Here is a 24420-nt window from a genome sequence, read left to right on the forward strand (position 1 = left end):
AGAATTGTGTATAATGTAGAAGATGATTGGCTCATGAGTAATTGTCCTAGTCCAGTGGAGCTAGCTTGGTAGAGGTATATTTATAATGTTCAGTAGGAAAGACAAAGGCCTTCCATATGATGCTTTATTATCAGGAGCCCTTTCACCTCTGTTTTAAGAAAATTAATAATAAATGTCTGCACCCAGGGCTCCCTCCCCAGAGGAATGTACCATCAACCTTGCATGGCCTCTTATCTAAAGACAGGCTTCAGTTTACCTTACTCCCACCTTAATGATGTCCTCACTGGCTCTGGGCTTTATTTTCATGTGCAGTGTCTCAGGACCTGAAGTCTAGTATTGCTTCTTTATTTTTGTGCATTTTAATACACATGAAGTGGATTTTAGCCATGCTGAGCTGCCTTTTAGTTTATCCCTTTAGATGTCAACTAGTTTATTTATTAGTGTTCTACTGATTAAAGATGCATAGAATTAGCTGGGCATGGTGGCTCACACCTGTAATCCCAGCACTTTGGAAGGCTGAGGTGGGCGGATCACCTGAGGTCAGGAGTTCGAGACCAGCCTGGTGAAACCCCTTCTCCACTAAAAATACACACAAAAAAATTAGCCTGACTTGGTGGTGTGTGCCTGTAATCCCAGCTACTAGGAAGGCTGAGGCAGGATAATTGCTTGAACCTGGGAGTCGGAAGTTGTAGTGAGCAGAGATTGTGCCACTGCACTCCAGCCTGGGTGACAGAGCAAGACTCTGTCTCAAAAAAAAAAAATGCATAGAATTAAGTGGTCCTGCTCCAGGCCTATTTTTCCTCTGAACACAGTAATTTTTTAGTGTATACTTTTGTAGAAGATAAGGTTTTTTAGGTACACATACGTAAGATTGTGGCAGAAATGTGTATATTTGAGATCTGTCTCATCCATTCAGCTTGTAACAGGCATTATTTTAGGTGCCTTTTATTTCTTTATAGAAGTTTTTTTATTTGTTTGTTCTTTGTTTTTTCCTTTCTGGAACAGGAAAACAGCATGTATTTGCTTTCTTGTTTTCTTTCAGATTTGGAGTCCAGATACAGGACCAATACTTTATCTCCAGAAAAGGACATTTATGAAATATATTCATTTCAGTGGGATATAATGGAAAGAATTAAAAGCTATAGTCTTCAGGGTTCTGTTTTTAGGAATGATTGGGAATGCAAAAGCAAGATTGAGGGGGAAAAGCAACAAGAGGAATATTTTGGGCAAGTGAAAATTACCTCTGAAAAAATGACCACTTACAAAAGGCACAATTTTCTTACGGAGTATCAGATCGTTCATAATGGAGAAAAGGTGTATGAGTGTAAGGAGTGTAGGAAGACCTTTATTCGTCGCTCAACACTTAGTCAACACCTGAGAATTCATACTGGTGAGAAACCTTATAAGTGTAAGGAATGTGGGCAGGCCTTTAGACAGCGTGCACATCTTATTCGACATCACAAACTTCACACCGGTGAGAAACCCTATGAATGTAAGGAGTGTGGGAAGGCCTTTACAGTGCTCCAAGAACTTACTCAACATCAGAGACTTCATACGGGTGAAAAGCCCTATGAATGTAAGGAATGTGGAAAGGCCTTTAGAGTACATCAGCAACTGGCTCGACATCAGAGAATTCACACTGGTGAGAAACCCTATGAATGTAAGGACTGTGGAAAGACCTTTAGACAGTGTACACACCTTACACGCCATCAGAGACTTCATACTGCTGAAAAGCTCTATGAATGTAAGGAATGTGGGAAAGCCTTCGTATGTGGTCCAGACCTTAGAGTACATCAGAAAATTCATTTTGGTGAGAAACCCTATGAATGTAAGGAATGTGGGAAGGCTTTTAGAATATGCCAACAACTTACTGTTCATCAGAGTATTCATACTGGTGAGAAACCCTACGAATGTAAGGAATGTGGGAAGACTTTTAGATTAAGACAACAACTAGTTCGCCATCAGAGAATACATACTCGTGAGAAACCCTATGAATGTATGGAATGTTGGAAGACCTTTAGTAGTTACTCACAGCTAATTTCACACCAGAGCATTCATATTGGTGAGAGACCCTATGAATGTGAAGAGTGTGGAAAGGCCTTTAGACTGCTGTCACAACTTACTCAGCATCAAAGTATTCACACTGGTGAGAAACCTTATGAATGTAAGGAATGTAGAAAACCTTTTAGACTGCTCTCACAACTTACCCAACATCAGAGTATTCACACTGGTGAGAAACCTTATGAATGTAAGGAATGTGGTAAGGCTTTTAGACTTTATTCATTTCTTACTCAACACCAGAGAATTCATACTGGTGAGAAACCCTACAAGTGTAAGGAGTGTAAGAAGGCCTTTAGACAGCATTCACACCTTACTCAACATCAGAAGATTCATAATGGAATTTAATAGAAGAAAGCCTTCAAATGTATATGATGTTACAGAACATCAGAAAATTCATTTTTGAGAAAATGTGTTCCATGCTTAATTCCAAACATAATAAATTTTATATTAGAGAAAGAATATGTTGATTTAAAAGCCTTCCAACACCATTTAAACATGGTTTATCTTCAAATTCCTATGAGAATAACGTAATGAATGTAGGAAAATCTTTAGCCTTATCTGTCATTATCTCCCTTTCTCCACTTTATTACCAGTGTGATTTATTGGACGAGATACTAAGCTTCTGTGCCTCATTTTGCTGACTTGTAAAATGGTAATAATAGTACTTATATGTATTAGTTATTTATTGCTGTGTAATAAATTACCACAAACATAGTAGCTTAAAATAACATACATTTATATCTTACAGTTTGGATCAGAAGTATAGGCATGACTTAATTGGGTCCTCTGCTTCAGGGTCTCTTGTAAGGCTACAGATTTCAGTCAGGGCTGAGGTCTCATCTGAAGGCTCAACTGGGGAAGGATCCACATCCATACTAACATAGTTGTTACCCAAATGTATTTCTGTGAGGCCTGGTGCATTGAGATTCTCAGTTTCTAGCTGGCTGTTGGCTGAACGCTGACTGCAGTTCCTGGCCACAATAGTCTCATCAGCATAGCTGCTTGCTTCATCAAGGCATGCAAGCCAAAAGTGGGGAAAGTCTGCTAGCAAGATGGAAGTTACAATCATGTGTTATCTAATCATGGAAGTAACATTCCCTCACCTTCTACTGGTAGAAGTAAGTTACTAGGATAGCCCACACTCAAGAGAAGAGGATGATACAAGAGTGTGAACAGGTCCTCAAGACAGGACCACTGGGGGGCCTTTTTAGAGTCAGCCTGCCACACTGTGGAATAGGATTGTTGCAAGGAGTAAGAAGTTAATACTTGGAGGAATCACAGTCATATAGCATGTATTCTGTAAATATTATCTATAATTGTTATTGTCATTAGTATTAGTGAATTCATATACAAGGAAGATCTGTAGATATAATAAATGTAGAAATGCCTCCTGTCACCTCTCAGAAATTATTAAACATAATTTATTCTAGGTAAAATCTAGATTATAGTGAATGTAGGAAGTTCTTCAGCACTTGAGCTGCATTAGAAATTTCATGCCAAAAAGAAACCCTGTGAATTTCATGAATGTGAGGTCATTAGTAGTACAGCTGTTGAAGAATTAGAGGGAAACAGGAAATGATTTTCCCATAATTCCAAAAAGCAAAAGGCTTACAATCCCTCTTGTCTGACCACAGTTCAAAATTAATTAGAAACTATCAAAAATGTGGCTTAAAAGAAATGAACCACCTAGGAATTTCATATTATTGTGTATATTTATGTGTGTGTATAAAACTGCTGTTTTATAATTATGTGTGTGTATAAAACTGCTGGAAAAGAAAGAAAACATCATTCTGTAAGTATCTTCAACCAGTAGGAGTTTTTCAAGTTGAGTTTTTGATGTGATCCCACCAGTAATTTGATAGTTTACTTGATTGTGGCTGCATAATTTGGTCACCTATGAAAGATGCTAGAGCACCAATTTATATATATATTTTTTGAGACAGAGTGTCACTTTGTCCCCCAGGCTGGAGTGCAGTGGCACAAGCATAGTTCACTGTACCCTGTTCCTCCTGGGCCCACCTCAACCTCCTGAGTAGCTGGGACTACAGGTGTGCACCACTGTGCCTGGCTAATTAATTTTTTTTTTTTTTTTTTTTGAGATGGAGTCTCGCTCTGTCGCCCAGGCTGGAGTGCAGTGCCGCAATCTCGGCTCACTGCAAGCTCCGCCTCCCGGGTTCACGCCATTCTCCTGCCTCAGCCTCCCAAGTAGCTGGGACTACAGGCGCCCGCCACCGTGCCCGGCTAATTTTTTCTATTTTTAGTAGAGACGGGGTTTCACCATGGTCTCGATCTCCTGACCTTGTGATCCGCCCGCCTCGGCCTCCCAAAGTGCTGGGATTACAGGCGTGAGCCACCGCGCCTGGCCAATTTTTTTTTTTTTTTTAGAGAAAGGGTCTCACTATGTTGCCCAGGCAGGTCTTGAACTTCTGGGCTCAAGTGATCCTCCCTCCTTGGCCTCCAAAGGTGCTGGGGTTGCAGGCATGAGCCACCACACCCAGCCCAACTCATTATTCTTGAAATCAATAAATCGGAGGAAAAATTGATATTTCGTTTCCTTTTCCCATGTGAACCAAATTTCAGGGTCACCAGAAGTTCATCAGATTCAAATGGATTTGGCCTGACACAGGAGCTCATGCCTGTAATCCCAGCACTTTGGGAGGACAAGGTGCATGGATCACTTGAGGCCAGGAGTTTGAGACCAACCTGGTCAACATGGTGAAACCCTGTGTGTACTGAAGATACAAAAATTAGCCAGGCATGGTGGCACGTGCCTGTAGTCCCAGCTACTTGGGAGGCTGAGGTGGGGGGATCGCTTGAACCCAAGAGGCAGAGTTTGCAGTGAGCTGAGATTGCGCCACTGCACTCCAGACTAGGTGACAGAGTGAGATCCTGTCTCAAAAAAAAAAAAAAAAAAAAATTGAATGGGTTTTTCTTTTTTAAAGAAGTCTAATAAATCCAGAAGGAATTATAGGATTAGAAAAATCACCATTTTCTAGACCTTAATGGAATAATGGGTCCAGAAGACATCTTCAATGGGTACTACAACTAATAGGTGAAATATTTTATAGTGAGATTTTTGTGGTGGATTTATCAAGCTGGCCACCTCTAAACCCTCTGATCTATTTTAACCTTAATAAAAATAGGTCTATCAGACAACACACACACTTCCTGACATAGTGCAATAAGAAGTCTACACCACCATCTACAAAGCCTTATTGCTGGAATAAAAAACAAGGGGACTAGATGAACAGTGTATAGTCATCCCTTGGTATCCATGGGGAATTGGTTCCGGGATCCTCCACTGATGGTAAAATCTGAGGATGCTCAAGTCCCTTGTATAAAATGGCATTGTATGTATTTGCATATTACCTACTCACATCCTCCTGTATACTTTAAATAATCTTTGGATGACTTATACCTAACACAATGTAAATACTATGTAAATAGTTGTTATACTGTATTTTGCAATTCGTATTATTTTTATTGTATTTTTATTTTTATTGGTTTTTTTTTTTTTTTTTTTTTGAGTATTTTCTATTTGAGTTTGGTTGAATCTGCAAATATGGAGGGCTGGCTTTAAAGGGCACCACAGGAAGAAGCCAAACAGATCCAGAATGTGTGAAATTCTACAGAGCAAATTACTTGATTTCTTCAACTAACAGGTGGCATGAAAATACAAGCGGAAGGGCAACCATTAACAGATTAAAAGAGACTTAAAGAGACATGTCAACTAAATTCAGTATGTTGGCATTACTTGGAGCCGGTTTGAACAAAACATGAAAAGCCGTTTTGGAGACAGTGGGGGAAGGGTGGACATGGATTAATATTAAATGATATTTACATATATTAATTTGGTTAGGGATGATGTCAATGTGATTATAAAAAATAAAAGATCCTATGTGTTAGAGATACATACTATGAAATGAAGATTGACACATTTGGATTAAAATATTCCAGCAAAAGAAAAATAATTGGCAAAGAGAGCTGGGAACTAAATTGGCAACATGTTGATAATTTAAGTGGAGTGGTTTGTTCATGGAGATTTATTGCTCTAATATTTCTACTTTTGTATGTGTTTGAAATTTCAATAATAAAATGTTTAAAATGAAAACCAAAATTATAGAATATATAGAAATGAATGACAGTGAGATGCCTGCACATCTAACCTTATCAGATATCATCAAAGTTCTATTCAGTGAGAAATTAATACCCTGTAATGTGGTAAGGAAATCTTATTTGTGGATACAGTCTTTGTCTTCTTCACTTACCCACAGCAGCAACACCAGGCCTGTCACACAGATGAATGTGTTGAGGGAATGAATAAGTATTTCTGTCAAGAAAAAGGAAACAACAAAATAAAACCAGCCCAACTAAAGAAGAGCCAAGTGGCCAGGCACGGTGGCTCATGCCTGTAATCCCAGCACTTTGGGAGGCCACAGTGGGCAGATCACCTGAGGTCGGGAGTTTGAGACCAGCGTGACCAACATTGAGAAACCCCGTCTCTACTAAAAATACAAAATTAGCCAGGCATGGTGACACGTGCCTGTAATTCCAGCTACTTGGGAGGCTGAGGCAGGAGAATCACTTGAACCCGGGAGGCGGAGGTTGCGGTGAGCTAAGATCGTGCCACCGCACTCCAGCCTGGGTGACAGAGCAGGAGTCTGTCTTAAAAAAAAGAAAGAAAAAAAAAAGGAACAGTCAAGTACAGTAGAAAGTAGAAATTAAGAGAATAGAGAATATTAGACTTGATTCAATGTTAATAGTGATTAGATTTTGGCATTATAATCAAGGAAGATAAAATGAAAGATAATACATTTAGAGTATTGATGATAAAAGACACAATTCTAGATTATATCAAGGAGATTTTTTAAATTATAAGGCAAAACTAGGCTGGGCACAGTGTCTTACGCATGTGATCCCAGCACTTTGGGAGGCCGAGGTGGGTGGATCACTTGAAGTCAGGAGTTCGAGACCAGCCTGGCGAACATAGCAAAACCCCATCTCTACTAAAAATACAAAAATTAGCCTGTCATGGTGGCAGGCACCTGTAGTCTAAGCTACTGGGGAGGCTGAGGCAGGAGAATCGCTTGAACCCAGGAGGCACAGGTTGCGGTGAGCTAAGATCGCGCCACTGCACTCCAGCCTGGGTGACAAAGTGAGACCCAGTCTCAAAAATAAACATGGTAAAACTATACATGCACACATGCACAAACATGTATATTAATTCCAATACAAGTAAAAATGTAGAAGGATTACATTTTTCCCCCCAAAGGAATATGTTATTATAATTAACTCACTGTAGAACCCAAATCGATTAACAAAAAATGTGTGTGTGTGTGTGAACTCCCTGTTTAAGTAAAAAATCTGATACTTATAAAAACTTTAAGGAATATCCTAAAAATTTTACCAATTCGTTCTGCACAGCTAAAATAATCCTAATAAAAATTAGATGAAGATAGCTTCTGAAAGCAAAATCTAGACCACCTTCATTATGAAGATTCTGTTTTTCACAATTCTAAATAAAGTTTATTTAGAATTTATTACAAAATCTATCTTTGTTAATAGGTCAGTGTTTCTTTTCCCAAGCACCAAATACCTCCAGAAGGCCTGTGTTTGACCCCTAAATTCAACATTCTCCAGAAGTTTGCTTCAAGGAACACTAATTCTTTTTTTTTTTTTTTTTTTTTTTTGAGACGGAGTCTTGCTCTGTGCCCCAGGCTGGAGTGCAGTGGCGCGATCTCGGCTCACTGCAAGCTCCGCCTCCCGGGTTTACGCCATTCTCCTGCCTCAGCCTCCCGAGTAGCTGGGACTACCGGCGCCTGCCACCACGCCCGGCTAATTTTCTTGTATTTTTAGTAGAGACGGGGTTTCACTGTGTTAGCCAGGATGGTCTCGATCTCCTGACCTCGTGATCCGCCCGTCTCGGCCTCCCAAAGTGCTGGGATTACAGGCTTGAGCCACCGCGCCCGGCCAAGGAACACTAATTCTTGATGGTATTTGAAAAAAAGATTTCTTGGGAAAATAGGCAAATGAAGCAAAACAAAACATCTACTTTTGGCCGGGCATGGTGGCTCACGCCTGTGATCCCAACACTTTGGGAGGCCAAGGCAAGCAGATCACCTGAGGTCAGCAGTTCGAGACCAGCCTGACCAACATAGTGAAACCCCGTCTCTACTAAAAGTACATAATTAGCCAGGCATGGTGGTGGGTGCCTGTAATCCCAGCTACTTGGGAGACTGAGGCAGGAGAATTGCTTCAACCCAGGAAACGGAGGTTGCAGTGAGCCGAGATTGTGCCATTGCACAATTGCCTGGGCAACAAGAGTGAAACTCAGTCTCAAAAAAAAAAAAAAAAAAGAAAAAAGAAAAAAAATCTACTTTTGAGGAATTCGAAGTATATATGCTCAGTTTGTCAAAGATTTAGTAAAGACATTTTTATTTAACCAAGTGTATCTCAAATTTATTTTTGATACACTCAAAATAATTGGAGTGATTGGGATTCTCAGTCCCAATATCTGCAACAGGAACTGCTTTGGTAGATGCTGCCATAACCATAATAAATGTCTTCAAGGGTATAATTTTAGACATTATGGTGAGTGGTTGTGTTGGGGGGTAGTAAGTCAGGGCAACTTTTTACCGCTCACATCGTACTGTGAAAGTAGCTACCTGCTTTAATGGATGGTTAGTGCTTTGGAATTGAAAAGATTCCAGCCTGATCCTTGATGTTTGTATTAAACATGCTTATATATAATATTAAACAATGATTAAGGATATAAATGAGTTTCTGTGGTAATAAAGATGCTATATTGAATATCATTTTGTGTATTTTCTGATTTCCTTAAAGAGTAAAGAATCTAAGGTATTACCTAGAAATGAAATTGTTCGTTACAGGCTGTATACACATTCAGCTTCACTGCTTATTGCCAAATTGTGGCTCCACCATTGTTCCAGTTTTGAATCCCTTCGATCATTGAATATGAATGTTCATATTTCCCGGCCTCTGCTATAAGTTTCAATATTTATTACATTGGGCCAGGCACGGTGGCTCACACCCGTAATCCCAGCACTTTGGAAGGCCAAGGCAGGAGGATTGCTTGAGCCCAGAAGTACGAGACCAGGCTGGGCAACATGGCAAAACCTCATATCTACAAAAAATACAAAAATTAGCTGAGTGTGGTGACATGCGCCTGCGGTCTCAGCTACTTGGGAGGCTGAGGTGGATGGATCACTTGAGTCTGGAAAATCGAGACTGCAGTAAGCCGTGATCATGCCACTGCAATCCAGCCTGAGTGTTGGAGTGAGACCCTCTTTCAAAAAAAAAAAATTATCACCTTGATTACAAGTGAGTCAAGCATCTTTTCATATGTGTTTATTGGCCAATTGTGTTTTCTTTACTGTGCTTTTTAATGATGTCTTTGCTGTATTTTTTTTTTTTTTTTTTTTTGCATTCTCATTTATTTATTTTCAGGATTCTTAAAATATTTCAGGTATTGGCTGGGTGTGGTGGCTCACGCCTGTAATCCCAGCACTTCGGGAAGCCGAGGTGGACGGATAATCTGAGGTCAGGAGTTCGAGACCAGCCTGGCCAACATGGTGAAACCCCGTTTGTACTAAAAATACAAAAATTAGCCGGGCATGGTGGTGGGCGCCCGTAATTCCAGCCACTCGGAAGGCTGAAGCATAAGAATCACTTGAATCCGGGAGGGGGAGGTTGTGGTGAGCCGAGATCACGCCATTGGACTCCAGCCTGGGGAACAGAGTGAGACTCCGTCTGAAAACATAAACAAAAACAAAGCAAAAATAAGCCTATTCCAAAACAAAAATAATGAAAGTAATTATTCGGATGTCTTTAAATAAAATTTTTAATATTATGTATTCGTGTCCAAAAGTGAAGAACATAATGTACTGAAGAATGTGATGGGGCTTAAGTCACTTCTGTAGGACGTGAGTCCATTTACCTAACATTTTTCTTTTACCCGGGTCAGGTTCCACTCAGACTCGCCTCCTACTGGCCCTGAGAATGCACTGACTCCATCCTCTGCATCAAGTCCGGGGTCCCAGCATTTGGCCGATCTGCTCATGCGTACTCCTAGGTCAGGAGGCCACTCCCAGAAGTCTCCGGGGCTCGGGCGGTGGGCGGGGCGCGCGGTCCTCGTGGTCACTGCTGTATTTCCTGTTGGTTTTAGGACTCTGGACTCCACTTCTCAAGGGTGCCTGCCGTCCTGACTGTTCAGTCTTGCACTACAGATTCCACGGGCGACGGAGAAATCTCGGACCTCTGGCTCCGTCTCCCTGACCTCTGCGCTGCGGATGACCTGGTCCCATCTGAGGAAGAAGGCGGCGCGGGTCGCTGCCGGAGCCTCTGCAGCCTCAGCTCGCAGCCCGCAGCCCGCGTGGGACCCTGTGTGGCGGTGAGAGTGGAGCTGCAGGAGGCGCTCAGAGCGAGGACGCCTCGGTCGCGGGCAGGACTTGGTCTCCCGCCTCCTGAGGCCCGGGGGTGCTGAAACTGCGGAGGAGGGGGCTCATCTCTAGGGAGACAGTTGGGGAACGTCTCCTTTGTGACGTAGGGACTGAGAAGGGTGCGTGAGAGTCTTTGTGACCGGGACATAGAGTGAGTGTCCTTTGCAAAGCGTGCTTTGCTGTAGCTTTCTGGTGTCACTGACCCGTGGGTCCAGGGTCTCGGTTTCCCTGTCTCCTCTCAGTCTAGTATGACTGCCACAGAGAAATGATCCAAGCGGGAAATCAGATACTGAGTCTTAGATGAAGGTTTCCAGTGAGAAGAAACAGGTAGGATGGGAAGCTTAGAGCAGGAATTGCCCTTAAGACAGTGTGATAGACTCTGTTAGAGAAAAAATATTCAGTCAAACTTCTGAAAGCATGCAAAGGAAGACTTTATTCAGGATCATCGTGGTAAGTATTGGAAGTACAGCAGTGAGATTTTGCAATGGGTGAAAGAGATTGGGTTCAACTCCAAATTCAGCATGAACGAGCGGGACTTTGTAATCAAGGAGCAGGTTAGGGATCACTGGATGACAAAATACTAAGAGGAAATGCCTGGGATAAGTAGGATTCTGGCTAAACACACCTGTTGGGATTCTTTTTGAAGAGAGAGACCCGAGTGATAAGACATCATCACCTGGGGGATGGTGGAGGGTGAAGATACGGGGGCAGAGGGTTCCTGCTAAACTGGCTTAGAAGGGGTCTTTGCTATTATTGGATTTTACAGTGAAGTGTACTGATGGGCCCATTAGAAGGAGTAAGAGCCTGATTAAAGTTTGATCAGGCATAGTTTGTATAGGATTCCTTCCTGGAAGGTTTATACACTCCGTCCCCATCTCCCGGTTCTTGGACTTTGATTTACATGTTTTAGAAACCGGCCTTCTTGAATTCTGACCCTAAGAACCTTCAGTGAAGGATGATTGGAGAGTCCACCCACCGTACTTCTTTCTGGTTGTGTGTATGAAATTATATAGCCTAGGAGGGGGAAACAGAAACACTATTTTGAGGCGTTTTTGGATTGTTCCGTTTTGGACTTCTGTAGATTGAAAGCAACAGGAATATGAACTCAGTTGTGATGTGTCCTTGCAAATGAAGGAAGTGAGCCAGAATGTCAGTGTCCCAAAATAGGAATTCTTAGTCATTGGGTCCATTGTCTGTTTTCTTGGGCATACAGGGCACCACAACCCCCCTGAAACTCTATATATATGTTTGTTAATTTGCATTTTTCCAGGGTTCTGTCATTCAAATTATTTAGACTTGAGCTTTAGATCTGGAATCAGAGTGTTATACCTTTGAATGGTTTTGCAGAAAACTAATGATCAAGATTATGAGAATGGTTAAGAAAATCATACAACATTCATGAGATTGGACATTATACTGATAATAAAATTTATGCTTATAAAGAATTTGTAAATAGCTGCATACCAGGTATCAGGAAAACAAAACATAATAAGAATTTGTCATTTACGGAAAAATGGCTATGATCTAACCTTAAATGGGATTTATAGTTACAGGTCGCAGTTCTCAAAAACCATATATGCAGGCCATTTTTTAAAAATGGAAGTTTGCAAAACCTTTCGAAAGGATTGTATCTAATATGACCATTCAATTGGTTTTTCAGAAAAGAATAGAAGGGGAGAGGCCACATTTATTGAACATTTAATATGTACCCAAAATCATGTGGTCTGTTTTCTGTGTCTTTTGTCATTAAATGTGCAAAGGCCATTTTCCTGTTCATTAAGGGAATAATCTTTATAGTGAGATGTTTCTAATTATGTAGAAATGGCACAGCTAAAGGCTATGCAAGAAGACACAATGTTACATGGTTCTGTCACGCTGATATTTTGTAATTCTAGGCCTACTATTTAGGTTTCTTTTTCTTTTTCTTTTTCTTTTTTTTTTTTTTTTTTTTTGAGACGGAGTCTCGCTCTGTCGCCCAGCCTGGAGTGCAGTGGCCGGATCTCAGCTCACTGCAAGCTCTGCCTCCCGGGTTCACGCCATTCTCCTGCCTCAGCCTCCCGAGTAGCTGGGACTACAGGCGCCCGCCACCTCGCCCGGCTAGTTTTTTTTTGTATTTTTTAGTAGAGACGGGGTTTCAACATGTTAGCCAGGATGGTCTCGATCTCCTGACCTCGTGATCCGCCCGTCTCGGCCTCCCAAAGTGCTGGGATTACAGGCTTGAGCCACCGCGCCCGGCTTTTTTTTTTTTTTTTTTTTTTTTTGAGATGGAGTCTGGCCCTGTCGCCCAGGCTGGAGTGCAGTGGCCGGATCTCAGCGCACTGCAAGCTCCGCCTCCCGGGTTTACGCCATTCTCCTGCCTCAGCCTCCGGAGTAGCTGGGACTACAGGCGCCTGCCACCTCGCCCGGCTAGTTTTTGTACTTTTTTTTAGTAGAGACGGGGTTTCACCGTGTTAGCCAGGGTGGTCTCGATCTCCTGACCTTGTGATCCGCCTGTCTCGGCCTCCCAAAGCGCTGGGATTACAGGCTTGAGCCACTGTGCCCGGCCTAGGTTTCTTATAATGACAGAAATGTACCTTTTTCCCATAATGATAGTTTAAAGTTTAATACTTTGAAATGTATTGATGTTCTATTTGTAATGATGAAATTAAGACAGGTTCATTGCAAAAATTTCATTACTGAAGGAAGTTACGAAGAAGAAATAACCCCAAATGCCCCCTGCCCAGAGAAAATCACTTTAACATTTTTGGTGTATGTGTTTCTAATTTTCATGTATGAACATTTGTGTGTAGTTTTGTCATTGCAGAAGAGAATTAATAGAGACACAAAGACTCCAACTGTTAGTTTGAAAATAGAATCTCCGTCAATTGTTGGTGTTAAACCAAAATTATGGTACGGTATTGCTTTCGACTGAGCTTCGGCACTAGGCTCCAACAGACTAGACTGAATCAAAATGAAGTCATTCATGCTAAATGCCACATTATCAAACTGAAACTTTAAGGGAGCAGATGAATTTCAAACTTGTTTTTCCTGAAAACAGAAGATTCCAGTCTAAATAATTGATGTTCACCAATCTTTTATTTTTATTTTAAAAAATTTGTTTCAAAGACTGGGTCTCACTCTGTCACCCAGGCTAGAATGCAGTGGAGTTATTATGGCTCACAGCAGCCTCAAACTCCTGGGCTCAAGCGTTCCTCCCTCCTCAGCCTCCTATGTAGCTGGGACTACAGGCATGAGACACCAGGCCTCAGTGCTTTTTTCTCTAGTTCTGTTATTTGTTCCCACCTTACACAAAACCCACTGTTCCACCACAGTGTGTAATGAGGGCAGGGACCCTCATTCTCTTTTATACAATGGAAGCTGCCCCATTTGTGAATCCCAAATAAAAGCCCATGAGATCTATAAGTCAATTTATTGTAACTTTGTCTTTTGACATGGGTTTCCATATATCTGTGCATCTTAGGAGGAGAGGGAAGTACCAGGGACCACCTGAGGTGAAAAAACAATCACGTATTTACACCTTTTAGATATTAAAAACGTCATTTAACACTCAAGAGGGCACAAATTATGAGGTAAGACATCCTCTCAGAATTAATCATTTATGCTGAGTTCATGTCTGTAAAATCCCAGTGCTTTGGGAGGTTGAGGTGGGTGGATCGCTTGAGTCCAGGAGTTGGAGACCAGTCAGGACAACATGGCAAAACCCTGTCTCTACAAAAAATGCAAAAATTAGCTGGACATGGGAGCACTCGCCTATAGTCTTGGCTACTTGTGAGGGTGAGGTGGGCGGATCGCTTCAGCCCAGGAGGCCCAGGCTGCAGTGAATTTTGTTTGCGCCACTGCACTCCAGCTTGGGCCACAAAGTGAGACCCTGTCTCAAAAAGAAAAAAAAAAAGAATAATTTAGAGATGCAAGATTACTTCAGGGAAAATGGCAGTTATATATGATTTCCAGGTGTCTTGCAACTATGAATAATATTTCCAGAGATAGTTTAAATATTATAAAACGTAGTTATTGTAATATTTACAAGTATTTACATAAATGCCCATATTTTGCAGAAAAATAAGGTTCACTATTGTTAATTTAGCACCGTATTGGATCCTGTTCATCGAACATGTATACGAGGCTGAAGGGTGTTTTCCATAACGTCCGGGGAGTAAGGAAAGGCGCATTTTCTCCTTACCTGTGTTTTTTTTTTTTTCTAACAGTTTTTTTGGTTTTGTTTTTTTAAGTAAGAATGATATTTTCTCAAAGATGAGCCTTGAAATTTGTAAAATTGGAATTATAAGAAAGAGAAACCAGCCCGGCACGGTGGCTCACACCTGTAATCCCAGCACTTTGGGAGGCTGAGGCCGGCGGATCACAAAGTCAAGAGATTGAGACCATCCTGGCCAACTTGGTAAAACCCCGTCTCTGCTGAAAATACAAAAAATTAGCTGGGCATGGTGGCGTGCGCCTATAATCCCAGCTATTTGGGAGGCTGAGGCAGGAGAATCCCTTGAACTCCGGAGGCGGAGATTGCAGTGAGCCGAGATTGTGCCATTGCACCCCAGTCTGGGCAAAAAGAGCGAAACTCCATCTCAAAAAAAGAAAAAAAAGAAAAAAAAGAAAAAGAGAAACCTACAAAGCACAAACTTTAAGAAAAATAGGAAACAACAGAATTAATTTCCTTGTATACTAGTAGACTAATGGACAGGTCGTCTTTTTTATCTTCCGTGATGATACATTATTACAGTAGCTATCATGTACTTGTTTCTATGGATTATCTTGATTAATCTTCAGACCTGTCATGTGTAGTGAGATGGGGAAACAGAGGCACCAAGATGTTAATCTCTCACAATGCAGAGCTCAGTATCACTTCCCTAGAGGCCGAGAAGACAGCCTGTCTCCTTCATTTTACCAGGATACCACTTAATGTATGCATAGATTTTTAAAACTGTCCTTTTTTTTTTCTTTTTAGAGGTCTCGCTCTGTTGCCTAGGCTAGAGTACAGTGGTGTGAACACTGCTCACTGCAGCCTCGACCTCCTGGGCTCAGCAATCCTCCTGCCTCAGCCTTCCCAAGTGTTGGGATTACAAACCTGAACCACCGCACCTGGCCTAACCTGTCTTCGTTACTGAGTAATTCATCCTTGATACTATTTTTCCATCAATTATATAATTTAACATTAATCTTATTAATAATGGCATAGGCCGTGCGCAGTGGCTCACGCCTGTAATCCCAGCACTTTGGGAGGCCGAGACAGGCGGATCACGAGGTCCGGAGATTGAGACCATCCTGGCTAACACAGTGAAACCCCGTCTCTACTAAAAAAAATACAAAAAACTAGCCGGGCGAGGTGGCGGGCGCCTGTAGTCCCAGCTACTCGGGAGGCTGAGGCAGGAGAATGGTGTAGACCCGGGAGGCGGAGCTTGCAGTGAGCTGAGATCTGGCCACTGCACTTCAGCCTGGGCAACAGAGCGAGACTCCCTCTCAAAAAAAAAAAAAAAAAAAGGCATAAGGCCGGGCGCAGTGGCTCATGCCTGTAATCCCAGCACTTTGGGAGGCCGAGGCGGCTGGATCACCTGAGGTCAGGAGTTCAAGACTAGCCTGACCAACATGGAGAAACCCCGTCTCTACTAAAAATACAAAATTAGCGGGGTGTGATGATGCATCCCTGTAATCCCAGCTACTTGGGAGGCTGAGGCGGGAGAATCACTTGAATGCGGGAGGCAGAGGTTGCAATGAGCTGAGGTCATGCCATTGCTCTCCAGCCTGGGCAACAAGAGTGAAATTCCATCTCAAAAAAAGTAATACTACTACTAATAATGGCATAGTATGTCACCATATACCCAAGAATAATGTTTAACCTGTTCCCTACTGTGTTTTACATTTTTGATAATCAAAAATTATTTTTTGATGAATATACTAGTACATATTATATACTTCTGTAGTGATTTTCTTTAAAAAATTCCTAGAAGTGGGTTTTGTGGGACTGGGCATGGTGTCTCATGCCTGTGATCCTAGCGCTTTGGGAGGCCTATGTGGGAGGATCCCTCGAGCCCAGGAATTCAAACCTAGCCTGTGCAACATAGTGAGACCCCGTCTCTCCAAAAAAAAAAAAAAAAAAGAAAGAAAAAAAAGAAAAAATCAGACTTTTATTAAGTGCTTCTGCTATGCTATACCTTCAAATTATAGTATTGAGGGTGGGACAATCAATGAAAAGAAGAGCTGCTTCCTTTAAAATATTCATAATCTATCAAGAAGGTCACATCTAAATAGGAGTAAGTTTAAGGCAGTATGTGATAGAGCCTACTTGAGGATATTTAGGTGACCAACCTGGTGATGTCACATGGCAGAGACATCAGTCTGACTATAGCGATAGACTGTGAACAAATTATACTGAGTCTATGGGATCTGTATGGTGATAAACAGGTTTTATACTCTATTTTTTATACCTTGTAGTTGTCACTCTAATGATATTGGATGGAAAACAAAGTTAATTGCAGGAGGAAATTCAGCTGCTGTCTGGAGCGTATCCTGACCAACCAGCCAGGTTTAGAAATAAAATAAACTCGTCTGTCAAAATCTGAAATAAAACTATATTGAGACCATCATTAATTCATAGAGGAAATTACTCAGGGCCAATTTGCCATATTGTTGGAGACACAATTCCAGCATCCCTGAGAACATGTGATAAAGTGAGTTGAGGTTTTGGGATCCAAAGGAATTCACAAAAGATAAGCCATTCAGTAAAATGAGTTTAAATTTAGAGAAAAAAGAGTTTTATTGAAATCTGCACATGAAGTAACTTGAAACAAACACGCATATTTCAAGTTATTATGTGCATGGTTACAAAATTATGAAGGAAATGTTAAGAAAAGTCACCATCCAATTAAAAATCTAGGAAATGCTGATTATCAACCTCTGATTATGGAGAAGCTGCTAATCAAAGGCTTATTTTACTTCTCCTTTAGCTTTATTTAGTTGCTTCATTTGTTTAATGTGTTGACCAGAAACTGAATATACAGCAATTTATGTATTTACTTATTTAATTTTTTTTTAAATTTATAGACGTGTTGTCACTATGTTGCTTAGGATAGTCTTGAACTCCTAGATTCAAGCAGTTCTCCTACTTTGGCCTCTCAAAGTGCTGGGATTACAGGTGTGAGCCACTGTGCCTGGCTGATAGTGATAGATGTATAATCAGCAAAACTAAAACCAAACAAAAACTGTAAACACTGTTATAACATGGTCATATACTTTCCAGCCTTTTTCTGTCTCCTGTTTGATGATTTTCTGTTTGTCATTCTCTGTGTATGAATGTATGTGTATTTATATATCTTACAAAAATAAATGTATCGGTCAGCCTGAGTTTTCCATTGACTTTATTTTAGAATATTGTCCATACCCTTATATATTTTTCTCAACTTCGCATTTAATGACTCGTTTGCATTCTATGACAGTGATAGTCTATTCTACATTTACCTAGGAATTTGCATGAGGAAATTCAGCAGCTGTCTGGAGGATATCCTGACCAATCTGCCAGGTTTAGAAACAAAATAAACCCTTCTGTCAAGATCTGAAATGAAACTATATTGAAAAAAAATAGGAATCTTTGCTAGAGTCACAATGCTGAGCACTTGCCATCCATCTGCTCTATCTTGACCAATTTCACCCAGTCTCAAGACTAAAAAGAGGTTTTGGTGTGGGTGATGTGCTCTGTCTTTGGCCTTGAAGGTGGGAAGGGAAGTAGGTGCATCTGCTCAGTGCAGGACAGAGCGTCCTCGTCTTAGGTCCACATCTGCCTCACCAGAATAGTGCATTGGCCAGAACATTCCCTACTGAATTCTCTGGCTCTGGCTTCAGTGATGATATGTTTCTGTTCTGTGACTCTGTGTAGGTGAGACCCCTGGGAGTTTGGGGAAGAAATGAGCTTTTCCAGAATTCTAAACTTCCCAAATTGTGTGTGATGGGAGGCGGTTTGGAACCTGGAATGGCAGCGCAGGACAGTACTGTTACCCTGAGTCCTTTGGGGAACACTGAAGTCCTGTAGGGAACACTAAAGATCTCAAGATTTTCTCTTCTTTCAGGTCAGGATTCTCCCAAATCTGCTTCTCTGGTAGAAAAAACCTTGAGCACTGATTGGCTCTTGCTTGTCTAAAACCATGGCCTGTGTAAGTCAGTATTTCTCTCCATATTGATGTGTATATGTGATTTTTTAGGTCATGCAAGTCTTGTTATCATCTTCCCTGAAGTTATTTACGGTGAGAGAGTGCTCAGTTAACCTATTCCTCAGTTCTTGCTCTTCCTGTCAAATGTGTGTCATGTCACCTGGCATCTTCCCTATGTGGGCCACTGTAAATTCACCAGCACTCCTGCCATTATTGACCAAATTACTCAATGTCCTCTCGGTGCCCATTTTTCTACTTTGGGCAGTGATAGAGAGGAAAGGAGTCAAGTTCTTTGAAGTACAGATAATATGCATTTCAGGTCAGTTTTGTCATTTGTTGAGGCCGAGGCAGTGGTTCCATTTGACCATTCATGAGAAGTCTTTGAAATTTTCCAGATACCTGAGTTTTTCAGCTAGGTAAGGTGGAAATTGGCATTGAAGGATCTCAGTCTTCATGTAGGGTAAAATCACATGCTTTGTGGGAATTAGTCTATTGGATTGGAACATATAAATACAGAGGTCATGGATTTGGGTAGAAAGCCCTGAAAAATAAATACCAGAAAATAATGATGTTATGTGCCCAAGAATCCTTCTGTTGTGTCAAAAGAAATAAAAATGCTTATGGTAAGATCTGACATAATGAAGTATTTGATGCTTGAAGACATTATTAATTTTATGGGTAGTTTTCTATTGAGACTGGATACTATTTTTTGGATAAAATATGACTAAATTTTTAAATTCCTTTCCAAGTGAAAATATTCTCAATTAGCACATATTGATTGAGAATTTATGAGGCAGATACCTCTTGGGTATTATGTATTTAATAATGATTTAACAGAAGAACTTTATTATTTTGTCATTTTCAAAAGGGTCAGATATTTAAGAGGTGTCCCAAAGCAGGCAGAAAGTTTTTTCTGTGTTGTGGTCTTCTTCAAAAATATGTAGGCATTCTGCTGAATTCCCCTCCCCGATAGCATAGATTTCTAGTGTATGTGCTGGTTATATTGCTCTTCTGCTGCAATGCTGTTCTTCATTTTCTAAGTCTTTTTTAAAATCTCCCCAGTAATATGTGTGTTCGCTGTTTCAGGAATTTGTAACATTCAGGGACATGGCTATAGACTTCTCCCATCAGGAGCGGGAATACCTTGACCTGGTTCAGAAGACCTTGTACCAGGAGGTGATGGTGAAGAACTATGGTAACTTGGTCTCACTGCGTGTGTTTATCATCTGTAGGACGTATACTTTTTCCATTGTGATTTTCAGGACTGCCTTTTAAGAAAGTAGTTAACTTTCTTCCTCTTTTTTTTTTTTTCTTTTTACGAGAGGGTGTCTCACTATGTTGCCCAGGCTGGTTTCAAATTCCTGGGCTCAAGCAATCTGCTCACCTCAGCCTCCTAGAGTGCTGAGATTACAGGTGTGAGCCACGACGCCAGGCCTAAATTTGTTTTCCTTGTATTTATTGAAGTGGTTTGAGCTTTATTGAGTCAGGAATGGCAGCAGCATTAAACACTTTCATAGGTCACAAAGTTCCCTTCTCAGCGAGGAGGCTCGTGATGTGGAGAAGAAATGGGTATCTCAGCATGAGACAGCTAGTGAACTGTGCGTTTCCTTCAGTACCTACTCCCCATGTTAATTTTCTTTCATTTCCCTCCCAAGGACAAGCACTGTCCTTCCAGGATGCAGTCATTTTATGTGGATTTTGGATTCAAATCCACATATTACAATCCATAATTGCACATTAATTCATATGTATGGCTCAATTCCGTAAAATACGCTTGTTTTTTTAATACGGCAAATACTTGAATACTCTGAGCCTGGTGCCATGCTTGGCACAATCAGTGTGGCGATACGTAATGTTACTGTCTTTATGAGATTAGACTATGTTAAGGAAGACATAAAATTCACATGAAAACAAATAAACAGATAAATCACATCAGGCATGAAATACAAAGGTCAGTAAACAAGATTAGGGCACCTTCACACAGTGTAGGGTGTTCAGGGATTCTTTTCTGTGTGGATAACATTTGTCCAGAGACATAAAGGCCTTGGGTCTTTGGAGTATTTGAGGAAGGGCATTCCAACAAGAGTGAACAACGCGTGCAAGGGCCCTAAACGGGGAACAAGGTTTGTGTGTTTGAGGAGCAGCTGGTACAGCAGAGCAGAGTTAGTGAGGGGTGATTTATAGGCTATGAAGTCAGTATGTTAGCAAGGATCAAGTCCTATAAGATTTTTTGTTTCCGCCGGGCGCGGTGGCTCAAGCCTGTAATCCCAGCACTTTGGGAGGCCGAGACGGGCGGATCACGAGGTCAGGAGATCGAGACCATCCTGGCTAACACGGTGAAACCCCGTCTCTACTAAAAATACAAAAAACTAGCTGGGCGAGGTGGCGGGCGCCTGTAGTCCCAGCTACTCGGGAGGCTGAGGTAGGAGAATGGCGTGAACCCGGGAGGCAGAGCTTGCAGTGAGCTGAGATCCGGCCACAGAGCAAGACTCCGTCTCAAAAAAAAAAAAAGATTTTTTGTTTCATTATTAAGAATTAGGATTGTCTGTGAAATGTAATTAGTTGGCATTAACTGACGATATAGAATTTTCATTAATTTTTTAAAAGATGTAAACCTTTTAACTAAAGTTTAGACATAAGCAGATATCCAGATTAAACAAATAAAAATGGATAAGTTATTGACTTTCATAGCCTTTTGGCATATTTCTTTCCTTTTGGTTTTATTTTTTTTTTTTTAATTTTTTTATTTTTATTTTTTTGAGAGGGAGTCTCGCTCTGTCGCCCAGGCTGGAGTGCAGTGGCGCAATCTCGGCTCACTGCAAGCTCCGCCTCCCGGGTTCACGCCATTCTCCTGCCTCAGCCTCCCGAGTAGCTGGGACTACAGGTGCCCGTTACCACGCCCGGCTAGTTTTTTGTATTTTTTAGTAGAGACGGGGTTTCACCGTGTTAGTCAGGATGGTCTCGATCTCCTGACCTCGTGATCCGCCCGTCTCGGCCTCCTAAAGTGCTGGGATTACAGGCTTGAGCCACCGCGCCCGGCCCCTTTTGGTTTTAAAATACTACTTAAGACTAATTGGATTTGTCTTTCTTTCGAGTTTGTAATTCTGAAATTAATATTTTTATTTTCACTATAGTCTTCAAGTCTAACACTTCAATTTTTAGTTTTTATAATCCTGATTTATGTTCTATCACATCTCAAAGTACTTTATTGTAGCGTATTTTTGAGTAATGTGGTATTGTGTTTTTCTGGCTTGCGGCATTTGTTTGATGTGCATTTAAATTGTCTCTATGTCTGTCATTTACTATTTCTTTTATACTCTTTTGGATGGGGTTTGAACTTGAGTCTCTTTTTTGGACTTTTATATCTTTTATAACTTTTATATCTATATATTTTTGACATTTATATCTCAGATGAGTTTTTCTTAACCTTGGGCAAGGTTTCATAGTTCTGGGTATTCTAAGTTTGTGATTTTAGTGTGCCCTACTCTCTTATTTTGTTGTGTTCAAATTATCATGGTTGAGAGGTGAATGTAGGTATAGAGCACAGTTTTCTATAGTATTGTAATTGAATTGGTATTAATCCAGTTTAAAATTGTTACAAATTAAGATGTTAATCCCCAGGGAATCCATTAACACAATAACTGAAAAAAATACATTGCAGAAAAAACAACAAGGGAATTAAAAAAGCTACCCTGGAAAATATCTATTTAACAGCAAATTATGCAGTAATAGAAGAATAGAGGAATACAGGAGATGTAAGACATATAGAAAATAGCATGTCAGACATACTGTACTATATGATTGCATGTATAGAGGTAGCTAGGGCAGTCAGATTCACAGACAGAAAGTACAGTGGTGATTGCAGGTGGCTGGGTGGAAGGGAAATGGGGAGGCGCTATTCAATGAGCACAAGGTTTCTTTAATCAAGATGAACAAGCTCTCGAGACCTGTTGTACCATGTTTTACCTACAGTCAAAAATGTATTATATGCTTAAAAATTTAAATGGCTAGATACCATCTTAAAGGTTTCCTACTATAATTTAAAAAAATGAACTCACTAGAAAAAATGTTGAATAAGTAGAAATGTTAAAAGGTGTTGTTCATCCCAGGGATTACCTCATGTCTCTCCGTTTTCTTTCTTTTTTTTTTTTTTTTTTGTTGAGACAGAGTCTCGCTCTGTCGCCCAGGCTGGAGTACAGTGGCCGGATCTCGGCTCACTGCAAGCTCCGCCTTCCGGGTTCACGCCATTCTCCTGCCTCAGCCTCCCGAGTAGCTGGGACTACAGACGCTCGCCACCTCGCCCGGCTATTTTTGTCTCTCCGTTTTCTTATTACATTTTCCGTAAATCACGATTTGTCTGAACTTCAAAAGCTGTTGCTGTAAAATGTTCCATGAAATAACAAAAGTAAAGGGATTCTTTTCATCCTTAAAAACAGTAACAGTGGATGGGCACGGTGGCTCAGGACTGTAATCCCAGCACTTTGGAAGGCCGAGCCAGGCACATCACCCGCGGTCAGGAGGCCGAGACCAGCCTGGCCAACATGGTTAAAACCCTGTCTGTACTAAAAATACAAAAAATTAGCCAGGCATGGTGGCACGTGCCTGTAATCCCAGCTGCTCGGGAGGTTGAGGCAGGAGAATCACTTGAACCTGGGAGGTGGAGGTTGCAGTGAGCCGAGATCACACCATTGCACTCCAGCCTGGGTGATGAGTGAAACTCCATCTCAAAAAAAAACCAAAAAACAAAAACAGTAACAGAAATTTGGGAAATTTTATAATAGGTAGAAAGTAAACAACACAAGCCTAAACATTCAAATGGACAGAGAATAAATGAAAAGGAACACTAGAGAATACTTTGCATTGGATAAAAAAAAAAAAAAATACTGAAATTCATGGCATATCGCTAAAACAGTGCTAAGATAGAATTTATAGCCATAAATGCCCACATTGAGAAAGAGTAAAGATCTCAAATCAGTAACCTAACTTTCTAAAACCCAACTTTTCTTAAAAATAAGGAAACAGCAAATGAAACCCAAAATAACTAGAACTAAGAAAATGGTAAACATTAGAACAGAGGTAAATGAAATAGAGAATAAAAGGAGAATAGAGAAAATCAACAAGTCAAAAAGGTTGTTCTTTGAAAAATACAGAAAATTGATAAACTTTAGATACACTGACCAAAATGAAAGAAGATCCAAATTAGTAAAATCATGAATGAAAGGGGAACATATCTATTGAATTTAGATAAATAAAAAGAATTATAAGGGAAAGTTAAGAATAATTGAATGCCAACAAATTAGAAAACTTAGATGAATGTTGAACTTCAAACAAAAATACAAACTACCAAATTTTACTTAAGAAGAAATAGAAAATCTGAAAAAGAAAAAAAATCTTGGTCGAGCGCAGTGGCTCATGCCTGTAATCCCAGCACTTTGGGAGGCCAAGGCATGTGAATCATGAGATCAGGAGTTCAAAACCAGCCTGACCAACATGGTGAAACCCTGTGTCTATTAAAAATACAAAAATTAGCTGGGCATTGTGGCACGCACCTGTAGTCCCAGGAGGCTAAGGAGGACAATCGCTTGAACCTGGGAGGTGGAGGTTGCAGTGAGCCGAGATTGCATCACTGCACTCCAGCCTGGGTGACAGAGCAAGACTCCGTCCCATACCTTCCAGGCCCCCCGGCAAAAAAAAAACACAAACAAGGTCTGGATGCTCAAAAAAAAAAGAAAGAAAGAGAAAGTCTGTCT

General features: G+C 40.9%; 1 protein-coding gene and 1 long non-coding RNA gene across 6 annotated transcripts in view; both read left to right on the plus strand.

Moving 5' to 3' along the window:
- The window catches only part of ZFP14 (ZFP14 zinc finger protein), a 43198-nt gene extending 37618 nt beyond the window's left edge, over positions 1-5580 (plus strand). For all 5 annotated transcript variants that reach the window (XM_007996499.3, XM_007996501.3, XM_007996502.3 and 2 more), the window contains one exon: positions 1043-5580. In XM_007996499.3, coding sequence (XP_007994690.3) covers positions 1043-2406 — 1364 coding nt within the window. In that variant the 3' untranslated portion in view covers positions 2407-5580. The remainder of the gene's footprint in view (positions 1-1042) is intronic.
- A 4466-nt stretch (positions 5581-10046) lies between these two features.
- LOC140711871 (uncharacterized) lies at positions 10047-21013 on the plus strand. Its single transcript, XR_012093190.1, has 2 exons — positions 10047-10153; positions 10247-21013. It is a non-coding gene; the product is annotated as an uncharacterized lncRNA (long non-coding RNA).
- Positions 21014-24420: the final 3407 nt, after the last annotated feature.

This window comes from Chlorocebus sabaeus, chromosome 6 (assembly GCF_047675955.1).
Source record: "Chlorocebus sabaeus isolate Y175 chromosome 6, mChlSab1.0.hap1, whole genome shotgun sequence".
In the NCBI taxonomy this organism is placed as follows: domain Eukaryota; kingdom Metazoa; phylum Chordata; class Mammalia; order Primates; family Cercopithecidae; genus Chlorocebus; species Chlorocebus sabaeus.